The 21,491-nt window shown below is 39.1% G+C and overlaps 2 protein-coding genes across 14 annotated transcripts in view; one reads left to right on the plus strand and one right to left on the minus strand.

Annotated features, from left to right (window-relative positions):
• Nucleotides 1-21,491, plus strand: part of col7a1l (collagen type VII alpha 1-like) — a 208,364-nt gene that overhangs the window by 144,285 nt on the left and 42,588 nt on the right. Inside the window, exons 38-49 of the mRNA XM_069907699.1 lie at nucleotides 771-824; nucleotides 1,044-1,115; nucleotides 4,846-4,905; nucleotides 8,357-8,392; nucleotides 8,853-8,897; nucleotides 10,458-10,493; nucleotides 10,638-10,682; nucleotides 11,389-11,424; nucleotides 11,526-11,561; nucleotides 13,655-13,687; nucleotides 14,566-14,637; nucleotides 16,686-16,745. Of these exons, the coding sequence (XP_069763800.1) occupies nucleotides 771-824; nucleotides 1,044-1,115; nucleotides 4,846-4,905; nucleotides 8,357-8,392; nucleotides 8,853-8,897; nucleotides 10,458-10,493; nucleotides 10,638-10,682; nucleotides 11,389-11,424; nucleotides 11,526-11,561; nucleotides 13,655-13,687; nucleotides 14,566-14,637; nucleotides 16,686-16,745 (585 nt within the window). The remainder of the gene's footprint in view (nucleotides 1-770; nucleotides 825-1,043; nucleotides 1,116-4,845; nucleotides 4,906-8,356; nucleotides 8,393-8,852; nucleotides 8,898-10,457; nucleotides 10,494-10,637; nucleotides 10,683-11,388; nucleotides 11,425-11,525; nucleotides 11,562-13,654; nucleotides 13,688-14,565; nucleotides 14,638-16,685; nucleotides 16,746-21,491) is intronic.
• The window catches only part of mest (mesoderm specific transcript), a 366,224-nt gene that overhangs the window by 102,782 nt on the left and 241,951 nt on the right, over nucleotides 1-21,491 (minus strand). The window lies entirely within an intron of this gene.

Consider the following 21,491-nt stretch of genomic DNA (forward strand, 5'->3'; position numbering starts at 1 on the left):
TTGTTACACCTTTGGTCAAACAGTCAAAATTATATCCCAATTTTGACAGGCCTTGCCCCCAAAACCTTCTATGTTACAAAGGTCTCTTCCCCAAAATGATGCTGATTTAATTCTGTGGTGAAAACAACTAATGTGGCAAATTATTTTGTCTCTAAATATCCAGAAAGTTCACCCCGAAGATGTAGATGAAACAGATCAAATAATTTAAAAAAAAGATTTCAGTGAGAACATCTATCCTCAAGGAGAGATTATTGAATTGGAGTAATTTACCATAAAATGTAAAACAGAGGCATAGAATGGAACATATTGATACATGACGGGAGAGTTAATGTACTAGAATGATACATTTGAAGAAACGAATAACCTTGGGCAGCATGGTTTGCGTAGGATGGTACAGTTAACGTAGTAGTTAGTGCAAAGCTGTTACAGCACCAGCAATCGGAACCGGGGATAAAATCCCACACTGTCTATAAGGAGTGTCTGCATGGGTTTCCCCAGGGGCTCCTGTTTCCTCCCACCATTCAAAGTGTACCAGGGATTGTAAGTCAATTGGGTGGCACAGGCTTATGGGCCGAAAGGGCCTGTTACAGTGCTGTATATCTAAATTTAAATTTACTTCATCTATGACTTTTATCAAGTTATTTTTATTATATTAAATTGATTTTCCTTGGGTTGTGTTTTACCGTTTCCAGATGGAAAGTAAATATCAGCTGTAAATGTTAAGTATGTCATCCCATGCAACCATAATGAAAGATTTGATTATCAAACAGGGTCCACGTGGTAAACCTGGTCCTAAAGGTGACAAAGGAGATTTTGGAATCCCTGTAAGCACATTTTATTTTATCCTTGATAATTGGTGGGAAATTCCAATGTTCTGATAATACCATGAGCAGTCATTGGGTTAGTGGTTTAATTTTGGTTGAGACTTGCTAGCTATAACATGGACCCAGTGAATCTCTAGATTCTATACATGTGATTTGAGGGAATATGAGTGGGAGCAAGCTAGTTATAAAAATGTGTTTATTGTTTACTTTTCTGTTCAGGGAATTGCTGGTTTGCCTGGACCAATCGGACTTGATGGAGTTCCTGGGCATCCAGGGTATAAAGGAGAAAAGGTAATGGTATCAGATGTTTCTGGTTAGGATGCCTCATTGTTTTTTAGGAACCATAACTGTTACTTCATATCATTCAATTAGGGACAAAAGGTCTTTCTTTCGTCCCTTGAGCTTATTCTGCCATTCAATTAGATCAGGATAGATCTGAACAGTAAGTCCATCCATCTAATGGTGCCAGGGAATTGAATGCAGCTGACAAAGACCACTTTGCCTGAAGGCCTGTCACTCCATGATTCATTAGTTATTGAGGGTCAATACTTCATGAGCAACTGAATAAATTTAACACTTTGAAAATAATTTTCATGCATCCCTTGTGAATGCAGAGCACACAGAAAAAGAGATAACATTTGGAACAGGACCACACATTGAGTTTTGAGAGGGTACAACAGTTGTCAACATGGATTTGATAAAGGACATTGAGTTGGGATTCGTAAAGGTTCATTAGGCTTGGATTGAAAGAGGGTTCAAGCCAACAGGTTAGCAAAGTATCAGGCCACAGCTTGGAAGCAGGATGGCATGAAATGGAAGGAGGGTCATGTCAGAACGCATGTAGAAACATTGGAACTGGCTGTTATTAGCGGCAAAGGTCTATTGACCCCTCGACTCACTTCTGTCATTCATTTAAATCAGTGCTAATCAACATATCAACCTCATCCACCTAGAAATGTTTGAAAGCATCAACTAGACAATGGAGCTTCTTTTCATTTATTTCGAAGGCCATGGGGTTAGGTAGAAGGAAGATGGTGGATGATGGCAGTAGAGATCCAAGAGACAGCTACATACATACACCAAAAGAAAGGTTCTCCCTACGTTGGGTTTTCAGTGTCAATGCATGAGGTCCTGCTGAGGGACATCCCCTGTAAAGACAGCTTCACATGCTCCACTGCAAATGTGGCAAGAAACCCAAAAGTACTATGTGTCCTGGGATGCTCTATTGTGTCCAAATTTTTCCACAGATTACATCTTCATGCACATAGAGGATATGGAAGGAAAATTGCAGATTTTCCATGTTCACATATATTTCATATATTTTAGCAATTATAATTTAGACTATGTTTTATTTTAGCTCCCTTTCAACTTTAATTTTCAAATGTGGCTGTATAAGGCAAATTTTAGGCCAAAACTTCTTTTTTTAACACTATAATGTATTTTCTGAATGGGATGGTGTCAATCTTTGATAATTTCTCAGGTTTAATTCTGGCCCCAGGTAATGTAAATCTTAACCAAAATATTAGTAATTACACTAAAATTGACTTTGATGAGGCTGGAAAATGTTGTTTAGACAGCAATGTTGGAAAAAATCTGTGAAAAATGTAACATAAATTAACATAATTGAACACCTTGTAGTTGTGCACACTGCACGCCTTAATTTCCTGTGCGCATTAGTCCCAGTGCTTTTACATGAGGCAACATGGGCTCAGTTATCAGCTGTACAGTGAATTCATGAGGTGAGTTTTAAAGTGCGGTTTAGACTGCAGGCTTCCCTTGAAAAGTATAGAGGTCCTGCAGGATAAATCGTGGTGCAGGAATTAACTAAAAGTCCTTTTTAGGCTTCCCATGTTGCAGCATATTTCGTTGATTGTGTCATTACATGTTTGCAGTTTAAAAAACACTCATTGATTAGTACTCATGGAAGCTGTCCTTGCTCTATGGAAGCTGTTCTTGTCTCTAGCAAATAACAGTCAACAACAGTCTGTCGTCAATTAGTTAGCTGACTAGTACTGACACCAATGAGTAACAGTCACTTAGTTGAGAGGCAAGAGAGTGGTACTTGCTTCTTGGAACTGATTTCCAGGTGAGTCCATGGATCTTACTCAGCATATCAGCTCCTCTGCCCAGAAATTTGAGTGCAAAATAAAGATTAACATTCCTCTTGAGTGTTACTAGAATATTATAGATGTTACTCTTCCAATGAAATATTAAATCTTTGAGCCCAATTTTACTTGTTTAAAGTAAAGCACAGAAGTATTCTGGCCAATATTTATCCCTCAACAAACATCCAGAACAGATTACACCGGAAAACATTTTTTTCAAAAAGTTTGCTTTGTGGCGGCTCACCACAAGGCAGGCAAACCGGCCCCGCTTGTAAGCCATGCGGTGGGGCAGCCGGCCAAAATGGCACTGTCAGGGGTTTCCCTTCCTTCCAGCTCGGGGCTCAGAAACCCGCGCTTGGAGACCACGTGACGCCCAGGTGACGTCAGCACCCTCCAGCGCAGTTCTCAGCCAGGTCCAGGCTGGGAGTATAAGTGGAGCCCAGCAGCCTGCAATAAACTAGTCTGCTCACTGAACTCAACCGGTCTGGTTGCGTGTGTTATTGCAGGAGCAGTGTAGCCACCTTCTTGAAAAATATTTTGGATTATGATAGCCAACTTCAAGCTGAACACAAAGAGAATTTCAGATCTGCAGTATCACGTAGGAAATTGGAGAAACATTATATTAACTTTTATTGAATTTATCATGTTCAAATCTGAGTATATCTAAGCCAGGCTCTCAGGTTGACTGCACATGTTGCACAACAAATATGAGGAGACCAGGGTTTGTCTTGGTCATCAATTTTAAAGTAGAGTTTTCTTAATAAGTGCAGTAATGCTGGATCTTTGAGACTTAAGTGTATACTTACCACAAATGTTATAGAATGTATCACAGCTGTTGTGACATTAACGAGACATTTCTGCTGTATTGAATCTTCATGAAGACAATAAATGTTAAGTATGCTCACTATGCTATTACCTGAAGAACATGTGTATCAACATGCAGCCAATCTATGAAATGCACAGCATCTATATATGTGAGCTGCTCTTATAGGCTATCTGCATCTATCCTAACTAAGCATGCCTAGGTCTAAGACAACATTTATATAATACCTGCACTGAGTCCATGCCCAGGTATGCTTGGAGTGACCAAAACAGCTTGCTTTGTGGGCAATATACTAGTAGACTTAAAATATTACAGGAAATGACAAAAATAGCTTATATCTTGTGATAGGAAAATTTTAAGATGATTTTCATGATCAGCAGCCCAAAATCCATAACATACACCCAAAAGTATTCAAGAAGCAACATCTTTGTTATCCAGTGTTATCTGCCCAGTTTTTACAGAATAATAATAAATATCCTTCAACAGCACTTTGGTGTTCATGAGGTACTTTGCAAAGTCTTGAAGTTGTGAAAGGAATAACTTGAAATTAAGAGAAACCAAATGTCACAATGGATGAGGTTATTTTCTATTTCTGAGTTATTTTCCCTATCAGAGGGCCTGGGTCCTCTATCCTGCAGCATCCATCTTCCTCCAGAGTTGGCCATTTTCCATTTGTGATACAGTGAAAGCTATTAACCAGAGGTACAGCATAGGTGCTGGATATCTGGGTTTTACGGTACTTCTACTGGCCTGCTCAACAGCCTTTGAAACTCCACAGAAAACAATATGCTTGTCTAAACACTCCTTATAACTAGTACACCAATCCAGGCAACATCCTGGTGAACATCTTTTGCACCCTCTCCAAAACCTCCACTTCCTTCCTGTAGCATGGTGACCAGAACTCTGCACAATATTGCATGTATGGTTAAAAAAAATTACAGCTCCAACATGACTTGCCAACTTTTATATACAGTATTCTTTATGACAGAGAGCCCTCAAAATGAGCTGCCAATACCATTCCACGGTTGGCCATTTTAATGGCAAAGGATATTTTGCTTGAAGTAAATTAATTTTATAAATAATTTATTTTTAGGGAGTTGATGGGATTGGCATCCCAGGAATATCAGGACAAAAAGGAATCGAGGGAGAGAAGGTAAAACAAGATTTCACCATCTGAACCTTGTCTACCAACAGTGAGTGCTGGAAAGCAATGGGTGGGGTGCTTGTAATTTAGCCCACTCAGAATAATCCAATAAAATGTGATATTTGATTAACAACAAATCTCTTAATTTGAAATGGGGGAGAGATTTGCTTTTCATTTTCATTCTGCCCTTTGCATATGTTCTTACATTTTCCTGTCCCTTGAGGTATAAGGTGTTTAGATCAATAGAACTAAAACAAGGAAACATTGGGTGGATCATACTGATGGAAATTTCATCAAGAACATTTAGCTTGTTATAATGCTCATATAGTGTTTTCCAGAGCATAAAGTAGTGATGTATAGATTTTGCTGGTAATCAGATGCCAGCATATCTACCCTCTTGCTCTGACCCTGGTGTATGCAGAGGCACACCTAACTTTGTTCTATTCATTTGAGTGGGGTCATCAGCTCCATTATTATATTTTGGTCTTTTTTTAAATTTTTCATCATTTTTGTTTTAATTATAATAACAGTACTTTAATGGTATGAAATCAAATATTATTGTTCATCCTTTAAATCTATTTTAACTTAATTTTCATTTAAATATACAACATGGTAAAAGGCCCTCCAGCCCACAAGCACATGCCACCCAAATACCCCAATTAACCTACAACTCATGCATGTTTCGAAAGGTGGGAGGAAACCAGAGCTCCTGGAGGAAACCCACACAAACACACAGAGAGCACATACAAACAACACTGGATTCAAACCTGGATTGTTGGCGCTGTAATCGTATTGCGCTAACTGTACTTCCCCTGGTGTGAATGACTGAATGAAAACTGGACTTTCACTATCTTGAAGTTAAACAAAAAAGTCTGTAGATGCTGTGATTGTAGTTTATACAAAAGGTTTGGAGAAGCTCAGCAAGTCACGCAGCGGTATTTGTGCAGAAAAGGTAAAGATACATAACCATTTGGGGTCAGAGTCTTTCATGAAGGGCTCAAGCCCGAAATGTTGGTTAAGTAATTTTATCTGTGTTTCACAGTTTCGAAGCCTGGTTGTCATTTGTGGCCTTGCAGTATTGGTAGCCATTTGGCAACAAAAAGTTGGCAAGATCTTAGCTTAGTAGAAGAAGCAAGCACAAGGCCTGAGTTGGATTGAACATGTTTTTGACCCAATAATATAAGATTAGTAAGAACTTTTAAGTTCTTCCTATAGAGCCTATAGAGCCTAGGGGGTTGTAGTGAACACTCCTGTTCGGCTCCGAATCATGGGTCCTCTACCGGCACCACCTACGGCTCCTAGAACGCTTCCACCAGCGTTGTCTCCGCTCCATCCTCAACATCCATTGGAGCGCTTACATCCCTAACGTCGAAGTACTCGAGATGGCAGAGGTCGACAGCATCGAGTCCACGCTGCTGAAGATCCAGCTGCGCTGGATGGGTCACGTCTCCAGAATGGAGGACCATCGCCTTCCCAAGATCGTGTTATATGGCGAGCTCTCCACTGGCCACCGTGACAGAGGTGCACCAAAAAGGTACAAGGACTGCCTAAAGAAATCTCTTGGTGCCTGCCACATTGACCACCGCCAGTGGGCTGATAACGCCTCAAACCGTGCATCTTGGCGCCTCACAGTTTTGCGGGCAGCAACCTCCTTTGAAGAAGACCGCAGAGCCCACCTCACTGACAAAAGGCAAAGGAGGAAAAACCCAACACCCAACCCCAACCAACCAATTTTCCCCTGCAACCGCTGCAATCGTGTCTGCCTGTCCCGCATCGGACTTGTCAGCCACAAACGAGCCTGCAGCTGACGTGGACTTTTTACCCCCTCCATAAATCTTCGTCCGCGAAGCCAAGCCAAAGAAAAGAGAAAAAGAAAGGGGGTTGTAGTGAACTGGCAATTCACTATGGTGTGACGTTCTAAGGACTGGCTCCTTTCCTGATTCTGCTCCCACATATCCTAATATAAACCCTGGATCCATGCCAAAACCCTAGTTCAGTTCAAAGATCATATGTGGTATTCTTACTGAATAAAAGTGTGTTGTACTCTCTCTGGTTAAGGTAACAAATAAATGTGGGAAGCATTGTAACAATGATGGATTTGGAACAGAGAGGAGAAGGGATTCTTTTATAGGGAATATTGTGTATCTGAGAAAATGAAGTTAAAACTCTAGCCAGGAAATTTCATAAAGCAAGCCTTGAAATTTATGTATCAAAAGTTAACCATGCTTGCACAAGAAAACAAGGCAAGCCCTTAAAAAAAAAACATAGGCTTTTAAGGCAGACATTTGAAAAAAGGAAAGCCAAGTAATTGACTATCTACCTTCTATTTGATTGGATAATATTCTGCAATATCTACAAAGTAACTGGGAAAAACTTGGACAAGCTAACTTAGCCCATTTCAACATTTCAAACTCTCTGATTGAGTTTGTTGTTGAGTAGTCTGATGGTGGAGGGGTAGTAGCTGTTTCTGAACCTAGTAGTGCAAGTCTTGTAGCACCTCTACCTCTTTCCTAATGGGAGCAGCGAGAAAAGAGCTTATGTTGAATTATGTAGTTCCTTGATGATTCCTGCTGCTCTCCGACGGCAGCGTTCCATGTAGATGTTCTCAATGGTGGGGACGTTTTGCCTGTGATGTCTTGGACAATGACCACTACTTTTTGTTGGGCTTTACGCTCAGGGCCATCAGTGTCCTCATACCGTGATGCACAGTATGTAAGATGACATAGTAGGATAGCTAAATGAAAGACAGAGAACAGGGTGGTGGGGTTTGTTGCTGATGTGAACCAAATGGTCTGCTTAGATATCAAAACAAGGAGTACTGTACAATTAAAAAGGAAAAGAACTCCACTCTGAAACAGCAATAACACATTTACCAAACTTATCGAATAATCTTTAAAATTACTCGTCAGATGCATTATGATCTGAGAAGCGAGGTTAAGGTTTTGGGTTACAAATGTTGATCACATCAACCTCTTTCTATATATCCTTAACAAAAAACATAGGCTTTCAAGGCAGACATTTCAAAAAAAGGAAAGGAAAATAATTGATTATTCACCCTTCATGCGGTTGGGCGGCACGGTTAGCGTAGCGATTAGCACAATGCTGTTACCACGACAGTGATCAGGACTAGGGTTTGAATCCCATGCTGTCTGTAGGGAGTTTATACTTTCTCCCCATGTCTGTGTAGGTTTTCCCAGGGGGCTCCGGTTTCCTCCCACCCTTCAAAATGTATCAGGGGTTGAAGGTCAATTGGGTGTAATTGGGCAGCACGGGATCATGGCCCAAAAGGGCCTGTTACTGTGTCTAAATTAAATTAAATAATATTCTTCGTTAAACAGGAAGGTTGATTAATATATTGCCTATATCCTAAAACCTGAAAATTAATAGCCACAACATTTTAGACTTGCTCCATAATAATTCTAAAACAATTTTTAATGCTTTTTTGTTTTGACATTTTTAGGGAGCTACTGGAGCACAGGGGAACCCAGGTTATAAGGCAAGTTATTCTATACATCTCTTTAAAAATGAAGAGTAGGAAAGATCTTCCCATTGTTCATCAGCATTGCTACATCACTTGTATGGTCTTGCTGTTACATTTGTAGTTTCTGCAGTAACTAAACATTTTAAAAAATCACACAGGCTGCAAATTGTTTGGTTGTACTGAGATATTGCAAAATGTACATAAATGCAAATTATTTCTTTCTTGAAAAAAGTCTTAATATGAGATGGCCATTAATAACTACAGAGGAAGTACATGGGAAGATTAGGATTCTGTTTTATGGGGTTGAGGACATGGGACCATATCTGTAAAATGTAACAGGATCTAAGTTAGAATGTCAGGAAACCCCAGATTAAACAACTTATGCTTAGAAACACAGTAAAGACTGTCTTTATCCTAAAAGATGAAACCTGAAGATGTTTTTTGAAATATTATTTTATCTACTTATTCTCTTTAGGGCAATCAGGGGGATAAAGGGAAAGACGGAGAAGTTGGCCAAAAGGTAGGAGTTATGCATTACATTTGGTTATGCTGTTGACTTTATGTTCTGCATAAAGATTAATATTCCATCTTAGTACAGTCATTGTGAAACTGCTCTGAGTTCGCTGCACAGAGGCAATTTCAATCATCTCATCCTCATGAAAGAACCTATGAAATGATAAGAAAAGGAATTTTGTCCTTCTTTGGCTCGATTGGCTTTTATGAATTTCACCATATCCTACAGCAGTAGTACTCATCCTTTTTTTTCCATTCACATACCTCCTTAAGTATCCCTTACTAACCACAGAGCACCTATGGCATCCTATGTTTGTGGTTAGTAAGGGACTATTTAATGTGGTATGTGAGTAAACAAAAAATGATTGAGAACCACTGTACTTTCTTAGAATTTACATATTGTTCTTTGAATCATTTTCCTATTTGGTCTGCCCTGTCATTTTATGTAAATGTATTATCCTACACTTGGAAATGTTTCTTATACATTTTTTATTTTAACTCTCGTCAATGCTTATGTCACGTTAAACATAATAGACCCAATCATCCCCTTATCAATCTCTCTGCTTCAACTCCCTGTAAACTTCAATGCATCAAAGTTTTTTCAGCAAGTCTATTTAAACAATTGTCACCTGATTATGGCCAACCCATTGGTTTCCATCATCTCAAATTTCATCGACTTATTTGTTTATAATTGTCTTCATGTCTTTGCTCCTTTCTACAGTTGTAACACTCCTTAGTCCAATTATTCCTTCTATTCCACTTTCCAAAATTCTTCATTTCAATGACAATGACCTGTTCTACAGTCACTTGGTCAGTATCCCATAAATAATAACTATTTCTGAGATGCCCAGGTTCCAAGCTCTGATTTTCCTCTCTAATTTAGTTTACCTGACTTGCTTCTCAGAACCTCCCGTTTGACAAGGCTTCACCAATCCTATTATTTACATCTTTGGTTCTGTATATATTTTGATAGTATATCCTTAAAGCTTTGTGAATTCATTAAAAGTCCTTCTTAACTATAATTTAGTACTTTGAACCTTTATCTTTGTGTATTTTTTTTCAGGTAATCTTAGGAAATAGTCACATTTCTCTTCTCTGGTTTGAGCATCTATAAATTTTTAAAATTTAAATTTAGATTTACAGCATGGTAACAGGCCCTTTGGCCCACAAGCCCATGCTGCCCAATTATACCTGATTGTCCTTCAGGCCCAGTATGTTTTTGAAGGGTGGGAGGAAGCTGAAGCTCCCAGGGAAAACAAACAAACTTTTTACAGATTGTGCAGGACTCAAACCCTAGTCCCAATCACTGATGCTGTAACAGCGTTGCGCTAACTGTTTCGCTAATTGTGTCGCCCATATGGCACTGTATTCTTGTTCAGAGGAAGTTCTGGGTCATATTGTTTATTATTAAAATGCTGTATCACACAATTATCTACCCCAAAATATATAATTATTGAATATCTGAACTATTGAATTTATCTGTATTGTAAACACCTATCAGGTAGCTGAGTCGATGCTAATTTTTGGATTTTAAGGAATCTAATGTCTTTTTTTTTCAAATATGCAGGGGAAGCGAGGACCGAAAGGTGAAAGTGGGGAAAAGGTAAGATCATGAACAACAGTTGACTATTGTTGTATAGTGTGAACATATTGCAAACAAATCTGGTAGAGATGGGAAGCCTGATAATTAACTTGAAAGTTGATGGAAAACTTTGCACTAACTCACAATTTTTAACTCTATCTATAGGGAGATAAAGGAGAAACTGGGGAATTGGGACCAGAAGGATTTGCAGTAAGAAAATACTTTTCATTTTTCTTTTTGATATGTTATTCATGAATTGGTTTGCCTGGATAGCATGCAAAACCAAGCTTCTTACTGTATTCTGTTACACATAACAATAAACAATTTATTCATTCATTATTTGTAGGGGTATAGTTTGAGGGACTTTGTAGCTATTGATAGCAATGTACATAGTGTGACTTCTTACTGCAGGATCAGATTCGTAATATTCAGAAATGTAGGATGAAGATAAAGTTGAAATGGACCTTCTGAGTGGAGAAAGAAAGGCCACATCTCAGTGTATATAGCTCCAATGGCAAAATGCAAACAAGGAACTGCTGCATGATCAAGCAGCATATGCGGAGGCAAAGGGATAGTCAACATTTCAAGTCCAACTTTAGACACAATCTCTCTTCAATGGTCAAGTCCTGATTTAGAGTCTCTACCCAAAAGGTTGCCTATCCTTTTGCTTCCATAGTTTCTACTTGACTTCCTGAGTTCCTCCAGTAACATTTTATTGCTCCAGATTACAACACCTGCAGACACTTGTTTCTCCAGAAATTCTTGAATTTCTTGATACATATTGTATCTGAATGTTTTGTAGCCTGGTAATAACTGGTTTGTTTTGGATGCATAGTTTGGAAAAGCCCTTCAAGTTATCTGATTTTTATTTTAATGTTTTCCTTCAACATATTTTTCAAATTTGCATTTTTGACAGGGACTTCCAGGCCCTGTAGGTTTGAAAGGAAATAAAGTAAGTGATTTACTCGAGCTAATTTTTGGATTAAAATAGTTTTATCACACTACCTACTGAGATGTTATGTTTTCATTTTGATCCATTTGCTTTACTGATAGGGAAATAGAGGCTTCCCAGGAGACCCAGCCAAAGGGGTAATTATTTCTTGATGTTTCTCTCAACTTTGAAATATATTTCTACTTCTCTGAAAAAAAGCTAAGGAAACCTGACCAAATTCTCCTTAAAATTTAAATTTATGCATACATTATGCATAATCTATTTATATAACACGGTAAAAGGCCCTTCCACCCCATGAGCCTGTGACACCCAATTGACATACAACCCCTGTGCCTTTTTAAGGGTGGGAGCACCTGGAGGAAACCCACACTGACATGGGGAGATTGTACAAACTCCTTACAGACACTACCAGAACAGTGTTGCGCTAACTAACCACCGCACTAACTGTGCCGTCCTTGTGTAGCTGCATGTCTAATTATGCTTCCATGGAGTGTTTTGAAAATGTTCACAATGTTATATTTACTTTATATGCGAGATGATGATGGGTAACATAATGCCTGGTTAAAAATTTGGAAAATATGAAACATTGATGCACACGGTCTATGAAATCTTCCCTGCAGAATGCTTTGTTACAACCTTTCTCAATGAGAGGTAAGGTAAGATCCTATGGTGCACAGGACTTCCTCAATATAAATGGAACACTGGCTTCAGGAATGGTTTGACTGCAAATTATCCAATCCCTGGTGGTCAAAAAAACTTGAATAGCTGAGAATCACTCTTATATCAACAAATATTGAAAAAGATTCAGAAACTTAAAAATTAATCATTAAAAAAAATTGGAAAACGTTGAAACGTACAAATTTTAAACAAATATTTAAGGGTGCTAAAAACAAATACATTTATTATTTAAAACATTAAATCAAATCAATTGATTAAATAAATATAAATTACTTTAAATCTACCCATCTTTCTCTGGGCTTTTCCTCTCCATTGAAATGAATGGCAATGCTTTGTTCACAATAAACTATTTACAAAAGGGAACCAGTTCAAAGTCTCTTTCCACCTTTAATTTTGAATCCATACATTTCCATCACTGCACATTCATTTCTAATTAAACCATTACCACCACTTTGGCACCTGTGGCTCCTCTGTTGTTCGAGGGACTTACCTGGTAATGGAAGGACTTCAGACGGCAGATCCCAGTCCCTCCCCCCACAGTGCCCACATGTTGGCATGCATCCCTCAGCACGTACTCATGCAGCCTAGAATGTGCCAGCTGATAGCATTCCTTCATCAACATCTCCCTATTCTGAAAGACCAACAGGTTTCACACGCTGTGGGGAAGGACCACAGTCCAGATTTCCTCTGCTATGGCCCATTGATGAGCTGAGACTAAGGGGAATCTCCTGAAACAACAGAGGAGCAACCACAAGGTGTTCTTTTTAACCAAAAATAGACTTTATTCACAATAAATTATTTATAAAAGGAAAACTGTTCAGAGTCTCTTCCCACCCTTACTTTCAAATCTATACATCTCGTCACTGTGATTTGTTACATTTGATTTTATTTGCTCCGTTACCACCACTGTGGTACCTTGTCACCTCTTCCCCCTCTGTTACTTGAGGGACTTCCCCTCGGTCTTAACCCCTCAATGTCTGATATCACAGGACTCTAAAGGCTAAACTATTTCAGATTTAACCTGACCCACATTTAGTGCCCAATTTCCCATAAGTCTGAGAGCAGTCAGAATGACCATCATGAGGACTAGTCCAATGATTTCTTGGGAAAAGAAGAAAACAGAGAGAGTGCAATATAATTTTAACTCATGGGGAAAAACAAATAACAATGTGGTGCAATGAGCCTTAAAATTGCCTATGTATTTGGTTCATTCAAATTACTCATGATAACGCAGGGTTGAAATACCAATCTGGTCAAGCAGTTAATTGATTCAGTGTTATTTTCATATCTGAGAATATACTTCAGATGCCCTACTCTTCTTGAGAAAAGTAAAAACTTGTTCAGAAGCAATCATTTATTTATAGCTTATAACTTCTGACCTTGTCTATCAATGATATGATAAATCTGTGTCAGCTGGCTAGTTGACCTATGATTTTGTTTCCATGCTTCTCAAATCTTTGAACATTTTATCGAAGGTCTTGTGCATTACAGAAAATAGAGACATTTATACAATGGTAAGAAATTAATTTTTTTTTTATTAATTTCAATTTAGATAGTGGGACCCACTGGGAAAAAAGGAGTCCGGGTAAGTGGTGGTCAGTTCTTGCACCAAGCATTGAAATTGGCCAATTGGTTGATGGATGTAAATTGTTCCCAAAAAAATCACCTTTTTGTAAATATCTTGGGTACAAATAAAACTCTCCCCTGATTGATTGGGCACCTGGACTGATCCAGATGTGGTTGACGTTCTGAGAAATTTGATCAAATGACTACCCTTTCAATCAACATCAAGCTAATAATTTAAAATGAAACATAAAATTTAATTTAATGTCCCCAGACATCACCAAATCAAAGTAAACTAAGTTGAAGAAGCATTCAATGTTATTTGTGCAAAGCCAGGCTCTGTCATTTATGAAAGAGTATAGATTCTGTGGTCATATGAAAGTAGGTTTATGTAGTGCAGAAGGATGCCAGTCTTTGCCTGGTCTTTCAAAAAGAAATCTAATAAGATCCACTGTCACGTGCATAAAAAAAAGAAATTCTGCATACACTAAGGTTGAAGTAAAACATAATGCTGGAGAAACAGTGTACTTTATTTATAACTAAGATAAAGATCCAAAAGCAACATTTTGGGCTGGAGCCTTCCACTGTCACATTCTTTCTCCATATCCCAACACTTTATTGATCACTATTAAATAAAACACAATTACATTTGATTTAAATTTAAATTTTAAATTTTATTTTCAACGTGGTTCAAGCCGATTCCACCCAATTTAACCTACAACCCCAAGGTTTTGGAAAGTGGGTGGAAACCAAACCACCCTGAGGAAACCCACATGGACACGGGCAGCACATACAAACTCCTTACAAATAATACCAGATTTGAACACAGACCACTGGCAGTGTAATAGCGCTGTGCTAACCACTACACTAACCATGATAAAGATTTGCACTCTGTTTTAGGGAGATATTGGACCCTCTGGACCTGTGGGACCCAAAGGCAATCAAGGGATCCAAGGGATCAAAGGTGAAAAGGTAACCATTGCCTTATGGGCTTTATGCATGAATACACACATTGAAAATAAGATCTCATTGAAAACTGGTAGCATATCAATATCATATTTTACAGACAAGCTCACTATCACAGCAAAAAATAAATAGTACAGTGAAGATGTGAGTAAATTGTAGGGGGCATTTACATAGATACGAGGAAACCAGATTGCTAACTTTTAATTTGGCCTATACAGTGGAATTGTGGTTGAACTGTTCATAACAATCAAGCTTATTATTCTCCACATTCGTTTTATCACCTCATTTGAATTATAGCCCCTTTAATAAATGGTAGTCAAGAGACTTCCATCTACAATGTCGAAATTCAAATGGGTGTCACATAAACTCTGTCCGCTTGGACAAGGGAAAGCGTGTTTCTTAAAAGAAAGAAGGAAAACAGTCTGGGTCACTGTTGGCCTGAGAGCTCAACCCACTTCAGCAATTGTCTCCCCCACATGTTTTCACCAAGGGTCAGGCCAACCTTTCATCAGGATGAGTGTGGGAGCTTCCCTTACAAGATTGTGAGCTGCCTGGTTGGTGCCTGTATCTGGAAACATAAGCTTCTAAGTATTTGTTCCAGTAAGATTTTATTTGGATCCAGAGGAATGGAATTGAGCAAGCCTATGTCAGATAAACTTTTTTTGGAGCAAAAACAGTCCAGTAGCAACAGCAAATCACTTGTATCAATGTTTAAACAACAACAAAAAAACAAGGGAAATATTAAAATAATATTTAATTCTCACCAAAAATGCTGGATGCTGCCAATCACTGACACCTCCCCACTGAGCTCTTGCCAGGAGCCCAAGGTTCCCACTCCTGCCTGGGAGCTTGAGGTCCTCGCTGCCATCAGGAGCCTGAGATCCGTGCTGCCGCTAGGAGCCCAAGGTCCCTGCTGCTGGGAGCCCGAGGTCCGCACTGCTGCCAGGAGACTGCAGTTCGGCTCTGAAAAATTTTGGATAAATGATGATTTCTAATTTGTTTCGGATATCCGCATTTATCCAAAATTTTAATAATTTTTTGGATAAATGAGGATTTTGGTGAATCTGATTTTGGATAATCAGAGTTGTATTACAATTACTAAGAGCTATAAACATCTTTTTAAGGAAAAAAATTTCCACTCTATTTAATCAGGTTAAATTATTATTATCGAGATGGTCACCTTTATCATTCTCGATGATTGGTTATATCAATTCCATTAAGATTAACAGCTCACCTAAATTTTTGTATCTTTTAAATCCATACCAATTTTTATTCTTAAATCTTTTTTTGACTCACTTGTTTTGCTTATATCTTCTTTCATATCGCAAGGGAAACACCCCCACTTAAATAAAGGTTGTCTTCAAAGAGCTAAAAGACTAGCACTTCCCAATTTTAGATTATATTATTGGGCAGTCACTATATGTCAGTTAATTCTTTTATTATATTTTGATAATTTGGTTGACTGCCCTTCATGGATAGAAATAGAATTGAATTTCACAAAGAAAACGTCTTGGTTGGCAATTTTACATACCTATTTATTCTCCTCTTTATATAAGATAACTAACAATCTGATAATTAAACATAGTTTGAGAATATGGGCACAATTTAGAAAGTTTTTTGAATTTTGGAATCTTTCCCTTGCTAGTTCCATTACATCTAATCATTTTTTTTTATACCTTCTTTGCAAGGTTTTTATTGATTAGCACAGATTGGGTAAATATTTGTCAACACTAATAACGTAAAACTTTCTACTCTCGCATGTCAGCAGAGAGGATGAACTTGTACAGTGGTTTGTTGTAGTGCGTGACATATGCAGAAACTTGGGAATCCCCTGCCTGATACACATCAAAGAATACGGTGGTTACTCCCAGAGGTGCATACCTAGCGTTGAGAATTAAATCCTCTCCAGTCGATAATAGCCAACATTTATTCCATTTGAAATATTGTACTTCACATTGTTTTCCAAAATCCTTTTACTCCAAAGCATGAAAATGTCTAGTAAAAGCTGAGTTTTGTTCTGAAACTGTGACATACAGTATTTACCTTTTTTAAAGGGAAGTCCAGGATATGGAATTCCAGGCCAATCTGGGCTCAAAGGAGAACCAGGTGAAAGGGTAAGTGATAGAAGACTTCTATCAGGGAGACATTTATCTCTGACAATAATGGGAAATATACTGTGGAACCTGTCCTATTATTTTTCACTGAGAAGATGTACAGATCTATGACAAATTGTCTCTATAATTCTCCTTGTTTCTTACTATTAACCATTTAACACTGAAATTTACTGATTATTGTCAGTTTCATTTTGGTGGCAATTAGGTTGCTTGCTTTGAGAATGTAATTTTTGCACACAAACTTCTTGAACATCATGGAATTTTTTGATGTGATAAAGAACATAGATGAGGGCACAGTAATTGAAGTTATTTATATGGATTTTAATAAAGTGTTTGATAAGGCCCCATGTGGTAGGTTGGTTAGAAACATTATGGCATATAATGGAATTACAAGCCAACTGGATAAAAATTGGCCTCGTGACAGGAGTTAGAAGAGGGCCATTATTTGGATGGACCTCAGATTGCCAACAGATAGAAAGCAGTCAGTGCCACTGGCTGCAGGAGTTCTGGAGCCGAATCCACAGACTCTCAGTGACTCTAAAGGGACTCTTTTTCTTCTCTATCTCCTACTGTAAGAAACACTAAAGAATTCTAATGGTCACTCTGCCTTATTGCACATTAAAGGAACTTTAGAATCAGAACCAGGATTTATTGTTATGAATTTTGGTCTTTTACAGCAGCATCCTAGTGAAAACATCTAACAATATTACTAGAAAAAATAAAATAATAATAACAATATCAGTGCACGAAAAGTAAGGCAGTGTCTTTGGTTCATTGATTATTCAGGAATCTGATGGCAGCAGGGAAGAAGCTGTCCTTGTGCCACTGAGTGCTCATCTTTAGGCTCCTGTACCTTCTCCCCAATGGTAGCAGAGTGAAGAGGGTGGTGAGGGTCTTTGAGGATAGAGGCTGCTTTTTTAAGACACTGCCTCACGTAGATGTCCTCGATGGAGTGAGTTGGGTGCCTGTGATGTTCCTCTCCATACCAGAGAGTGATGTAACAAGCCAGAATGCTCTCCATGGTACACCTGTAGAAGTTTACAAGAGTCTTCGGTGACATACCGAACTGACTCAGGCACCTCACAAAGTATATCTGCTAGTGAGCCTTCTTTGTAATTGCATCAACGTGGAGGTTCCACGTAGGATCCTTGGAGATGTTGACACCTAGGAATTTAAAGCTCTTGACCCTCTCCACTACCGAGCCTTCGTGTTCCCCTGATGTCCTCCTGAAGTCTACAATAATCTCCTTGGTTTTGCTGAGATTGAATGCAAGGTTGTTGTCGTTACACCATTCAACAAGCTGATCTATCTCCCTCCTGTAGGCTTCCTCATTGCTGTTTGTGGTGTCAATGTGGTGTCATGGGCAAACTTGTAGATGGCATTTGAATTGTGCCTGGCCACACAGTCATGTGTGCATAAGGGGCTTTTCATGTAATATTACATTTTAATTTCATGTAATATATTATATGTTTTATTACATGACAATAAAAAGAATCTTGAATCTTTTCATACTAGAGTACTGTAACCAATAGAGTCTCTCAAGATTTATTACCAGGACCCTATTTGTAATATACATTTATGATTTGGACAAGGATGCTTATGGCAAGATGAGTTTGCTGATGACACAGAAGTACGTTCTACACCAGACAATGATGAAGATTAGCTGGATTTGCAAAGGAATCTAGATCAGATGGGGAACTGGGATAAGGAATTGCAGATGAAGATCAACTCAGAGAAGTGTGAGGTGCTGCATTTTGGTAAATCAAACCAGGACAGGACTCAAACAAGAAACTTTGTTAATGGCAGACCCCTGCAGAATCTTAGCAAGCAGAAGGACCTAGGGATGCAGGTACGTAGCTCTTTAAAGATGACAGCACAGGTAGAAGAGTGAAGACAGCACTTGTGACATTTGGCTTCATTGGTTGGGGAATTGAATACATGCGTTAGGACATCATGTTGAAGTTATACAATATGCTGGTGAGGCTGCATTTGTAACATTATGTGCTGTTTTCATCACTTGGCGAAAGGAAGAAATATTATAAAGTTGGCAAGGGTGCAAAAGAGTTTTATAGTTGTTTCCAGGATTAGGGAGTTATCTTGAGACTGGAAAAATTAGGCCTGTTTTCCTTGGAGTGCAGGAGTTTGAGAGGGGATTTTATTGTGGTGGTTCATAAAATTATGAGGGGAAAATTAAGATGAATAATGACAGTCTGTTTCCCAGAGTTAGAGAATCTAAGACGACTATAAGGTGAGGGGTTAGGATTTACTGTGGAAGAAGCGTGGGGGGGATAGTTCTTCCTTCAGAGCGTGGTGGGCATGTAGAACAAGCTGACAGACAAAGTGGTGGAGTAGGTACATTAGCTTTAAAGAAACACTTATGGAGGGAATCGGAGGGATACTTACCTTTTGTGGGCAAATGGGACTAATGTAAGTGGGCACATTGTTCAGCATGGATAAGCTGAGTCAATGATCCTGTTTCCATCCTGTAAGGCTCTAGGACTCTATTGACCTGCAAATATGTGATAACAATGGCACAAGAGAATTAATTTGATCTCAGTAAACATCTGCTCTTTGACATTCGAGTGGGAAGTTGCTTATGTGTCACCAAAAGACTCGCTAAAAGCATGGTTGCGGAAAAATGGTGTGATAATGTCTCCCATTTGAGATTAAAATCAAATTGAGAAATGATACCATCAGATTTTTTACAAATTACTTTAAAATATAATGAGCATTTGGGTTTGGGTCCATTATCACACTTAGCTCTAAGGAGTTGTAGTGTAGATAAACAGGACAATGATTGTTAACAATTCCTCTTATTCACTTTGTTTAATGGAGCTATAAAGGGCCTGCCTTTTCCCTGGATGGTTCAGGTTGCAATGATCTTCCCAAATTAAACCCTGCATCAGCTTATTTAGTGATAAAATCCACATTCATCTATTTGTTCCCTCTAGACCAAGCAATTTCAATATGCTCCTGGGCCACCTACCACTTCACATCTGTCTATAAATGTGAACACAACATTTTTGCTTCTCATTAACAAGTATTGGGCCCCAACTCACCAATATACTAAATTAAATGTACATTTTTCCGATCATTTTCAAATCTTGACTATTGAAGACCAAATAAACAAAAGTTCCCTGATTTTCATCACTCTATCTTTGGCAGATTAGCAAATTCTCTCTCTCAACCTTATTTAGGTTGCACCTTAAAACTATCTGCTTGACCAGGATTTGAACTGCCTGTATAAGTCAAGTCACGTTTATTTATTGTTCATATCATAACCATTGCAGTGTATATGAGATAGCGTTTCTCCGGAGTATGGAGCTGGTTATTTACGTGGCTAAATTACAACAGAAATTTTTTTTATAAATGTCACTTATAAATGTTACAGTACATATGCTACCCCTGTCTCTCTGGAGTTCAGAAGCCTCACTGCTTGGAGGAAAAACCTTTGCAATCTGGTCGTGAGAGCCCAAACGCTTCGGTACCTCTTCCCGGATGGCAGGAGTGAGAATAGATTGCGGGAGGGGTGTGTGGAGTCCTTCACAATGTTTATGGCTTTCTGCAAATAGTGGACGGTAAATGTCTATCTTGGCAGGGAGAGAAACCCCAATAATCCCCTCAGCAGACTTTGCAATCTGCTGCAGGGACATGTTCTAGGATGGTGCAGTTCCCAAACCATGTGGTGATGCAGTTACATAGGATGCTCTCCCATTCCCCGTGGAAGCTGGACTTTACTCAACCTCCACAGGAAGTAAAGGAATAGTTGGGCCTTCTTGGCAATGGATCTGGTGTTGGGGGACCAGGAGAGATTCTCCGCCAGGTGCACGCCAAGGAATTTGGTGCTCTTGACTACCTCGATAGTGGAGCCATCAATGGTCAACGGATAGTAATCTCCCTGGGCTCTCCTGAAGTCCACCACCACCTCCTTCATTTTGTTGATGTTCAAGTGTAGGTTGTTGTGTCTGAACCAGTCTGTAAGTGTTTGCTCTGTAAGCTGACTCCTCGTTCTTGTTTATGAGTCCCTCCACGGTGGTTAGAACTGTATCTTGCTGCACAGTCATGGGTCAGCAGGGTAAACAGCAGTGGGCTGAGCTCACACCCCTAGGGGCCCCTGTGCTCAGTGTGATGGTGTTGGACATGCTGTTTCCAATCCAGACTGACTGTGGTCTCCAATCAGGAAGTCGAGGATTCAGTTATAGAGAAAGATGTTTAGCAGCAGGTTCAGCTTCCTAATCAGGTGCTGCAGTTTGGTTGTGTTGAACGCTGAGCTGAAGTCTATGAACATTCAAATATACAAGTCTTTATTTTCCAGGTGGGTGAGGGCTAGGTGGAGCGTGGTGTAGATTGGATGGGACAATACGTAAACTGCAGGGGGTCCAATGAGTCTTGATGTGCTCCATGACTCGCCTCTCAAGGCATTTCATGACGGTGGACGTGAGTGCGACAGGACAGTAGTCCTTAAGACAGTTCACTGAGGGCTTATGCACAGGAATGATAGTGGCCACCTTAAATACCCCCTTATGTGGTTCAGCATTTTTTAACATTCCTGTGGAATATCTTGAGATATTTTTATGCTGATATTGTAAAGAAGAGAGTAATTTACATTTTCACTATTTTTTTTTCTTTGGCTTGGCTTCGCGGACGAAGATTTATGGAGGGGGTAAAAAGTCCACGTCAGCTGCAGGCTCGTTTGTGGCTGACAAGTCCGATGCGGGACAGGCAGACACGATTGCAGCGGTTGCA

The sequence above is a fragment of the Narcine bancroftii genome, chromosome 13, assembly GCF_036971445.1.
Source record: "Narcine bancroftii isolate sNarBan1 chromosome 13, sNarBan1.hap1, whole genome shotgun sequence".
NCBI classification, from domain to species: Eukaryota; Metazoa; Chordata; class Chondrichthyes; order Torpediniformes; family Narcinidae; genus Narcine; species Narcine bancroftii.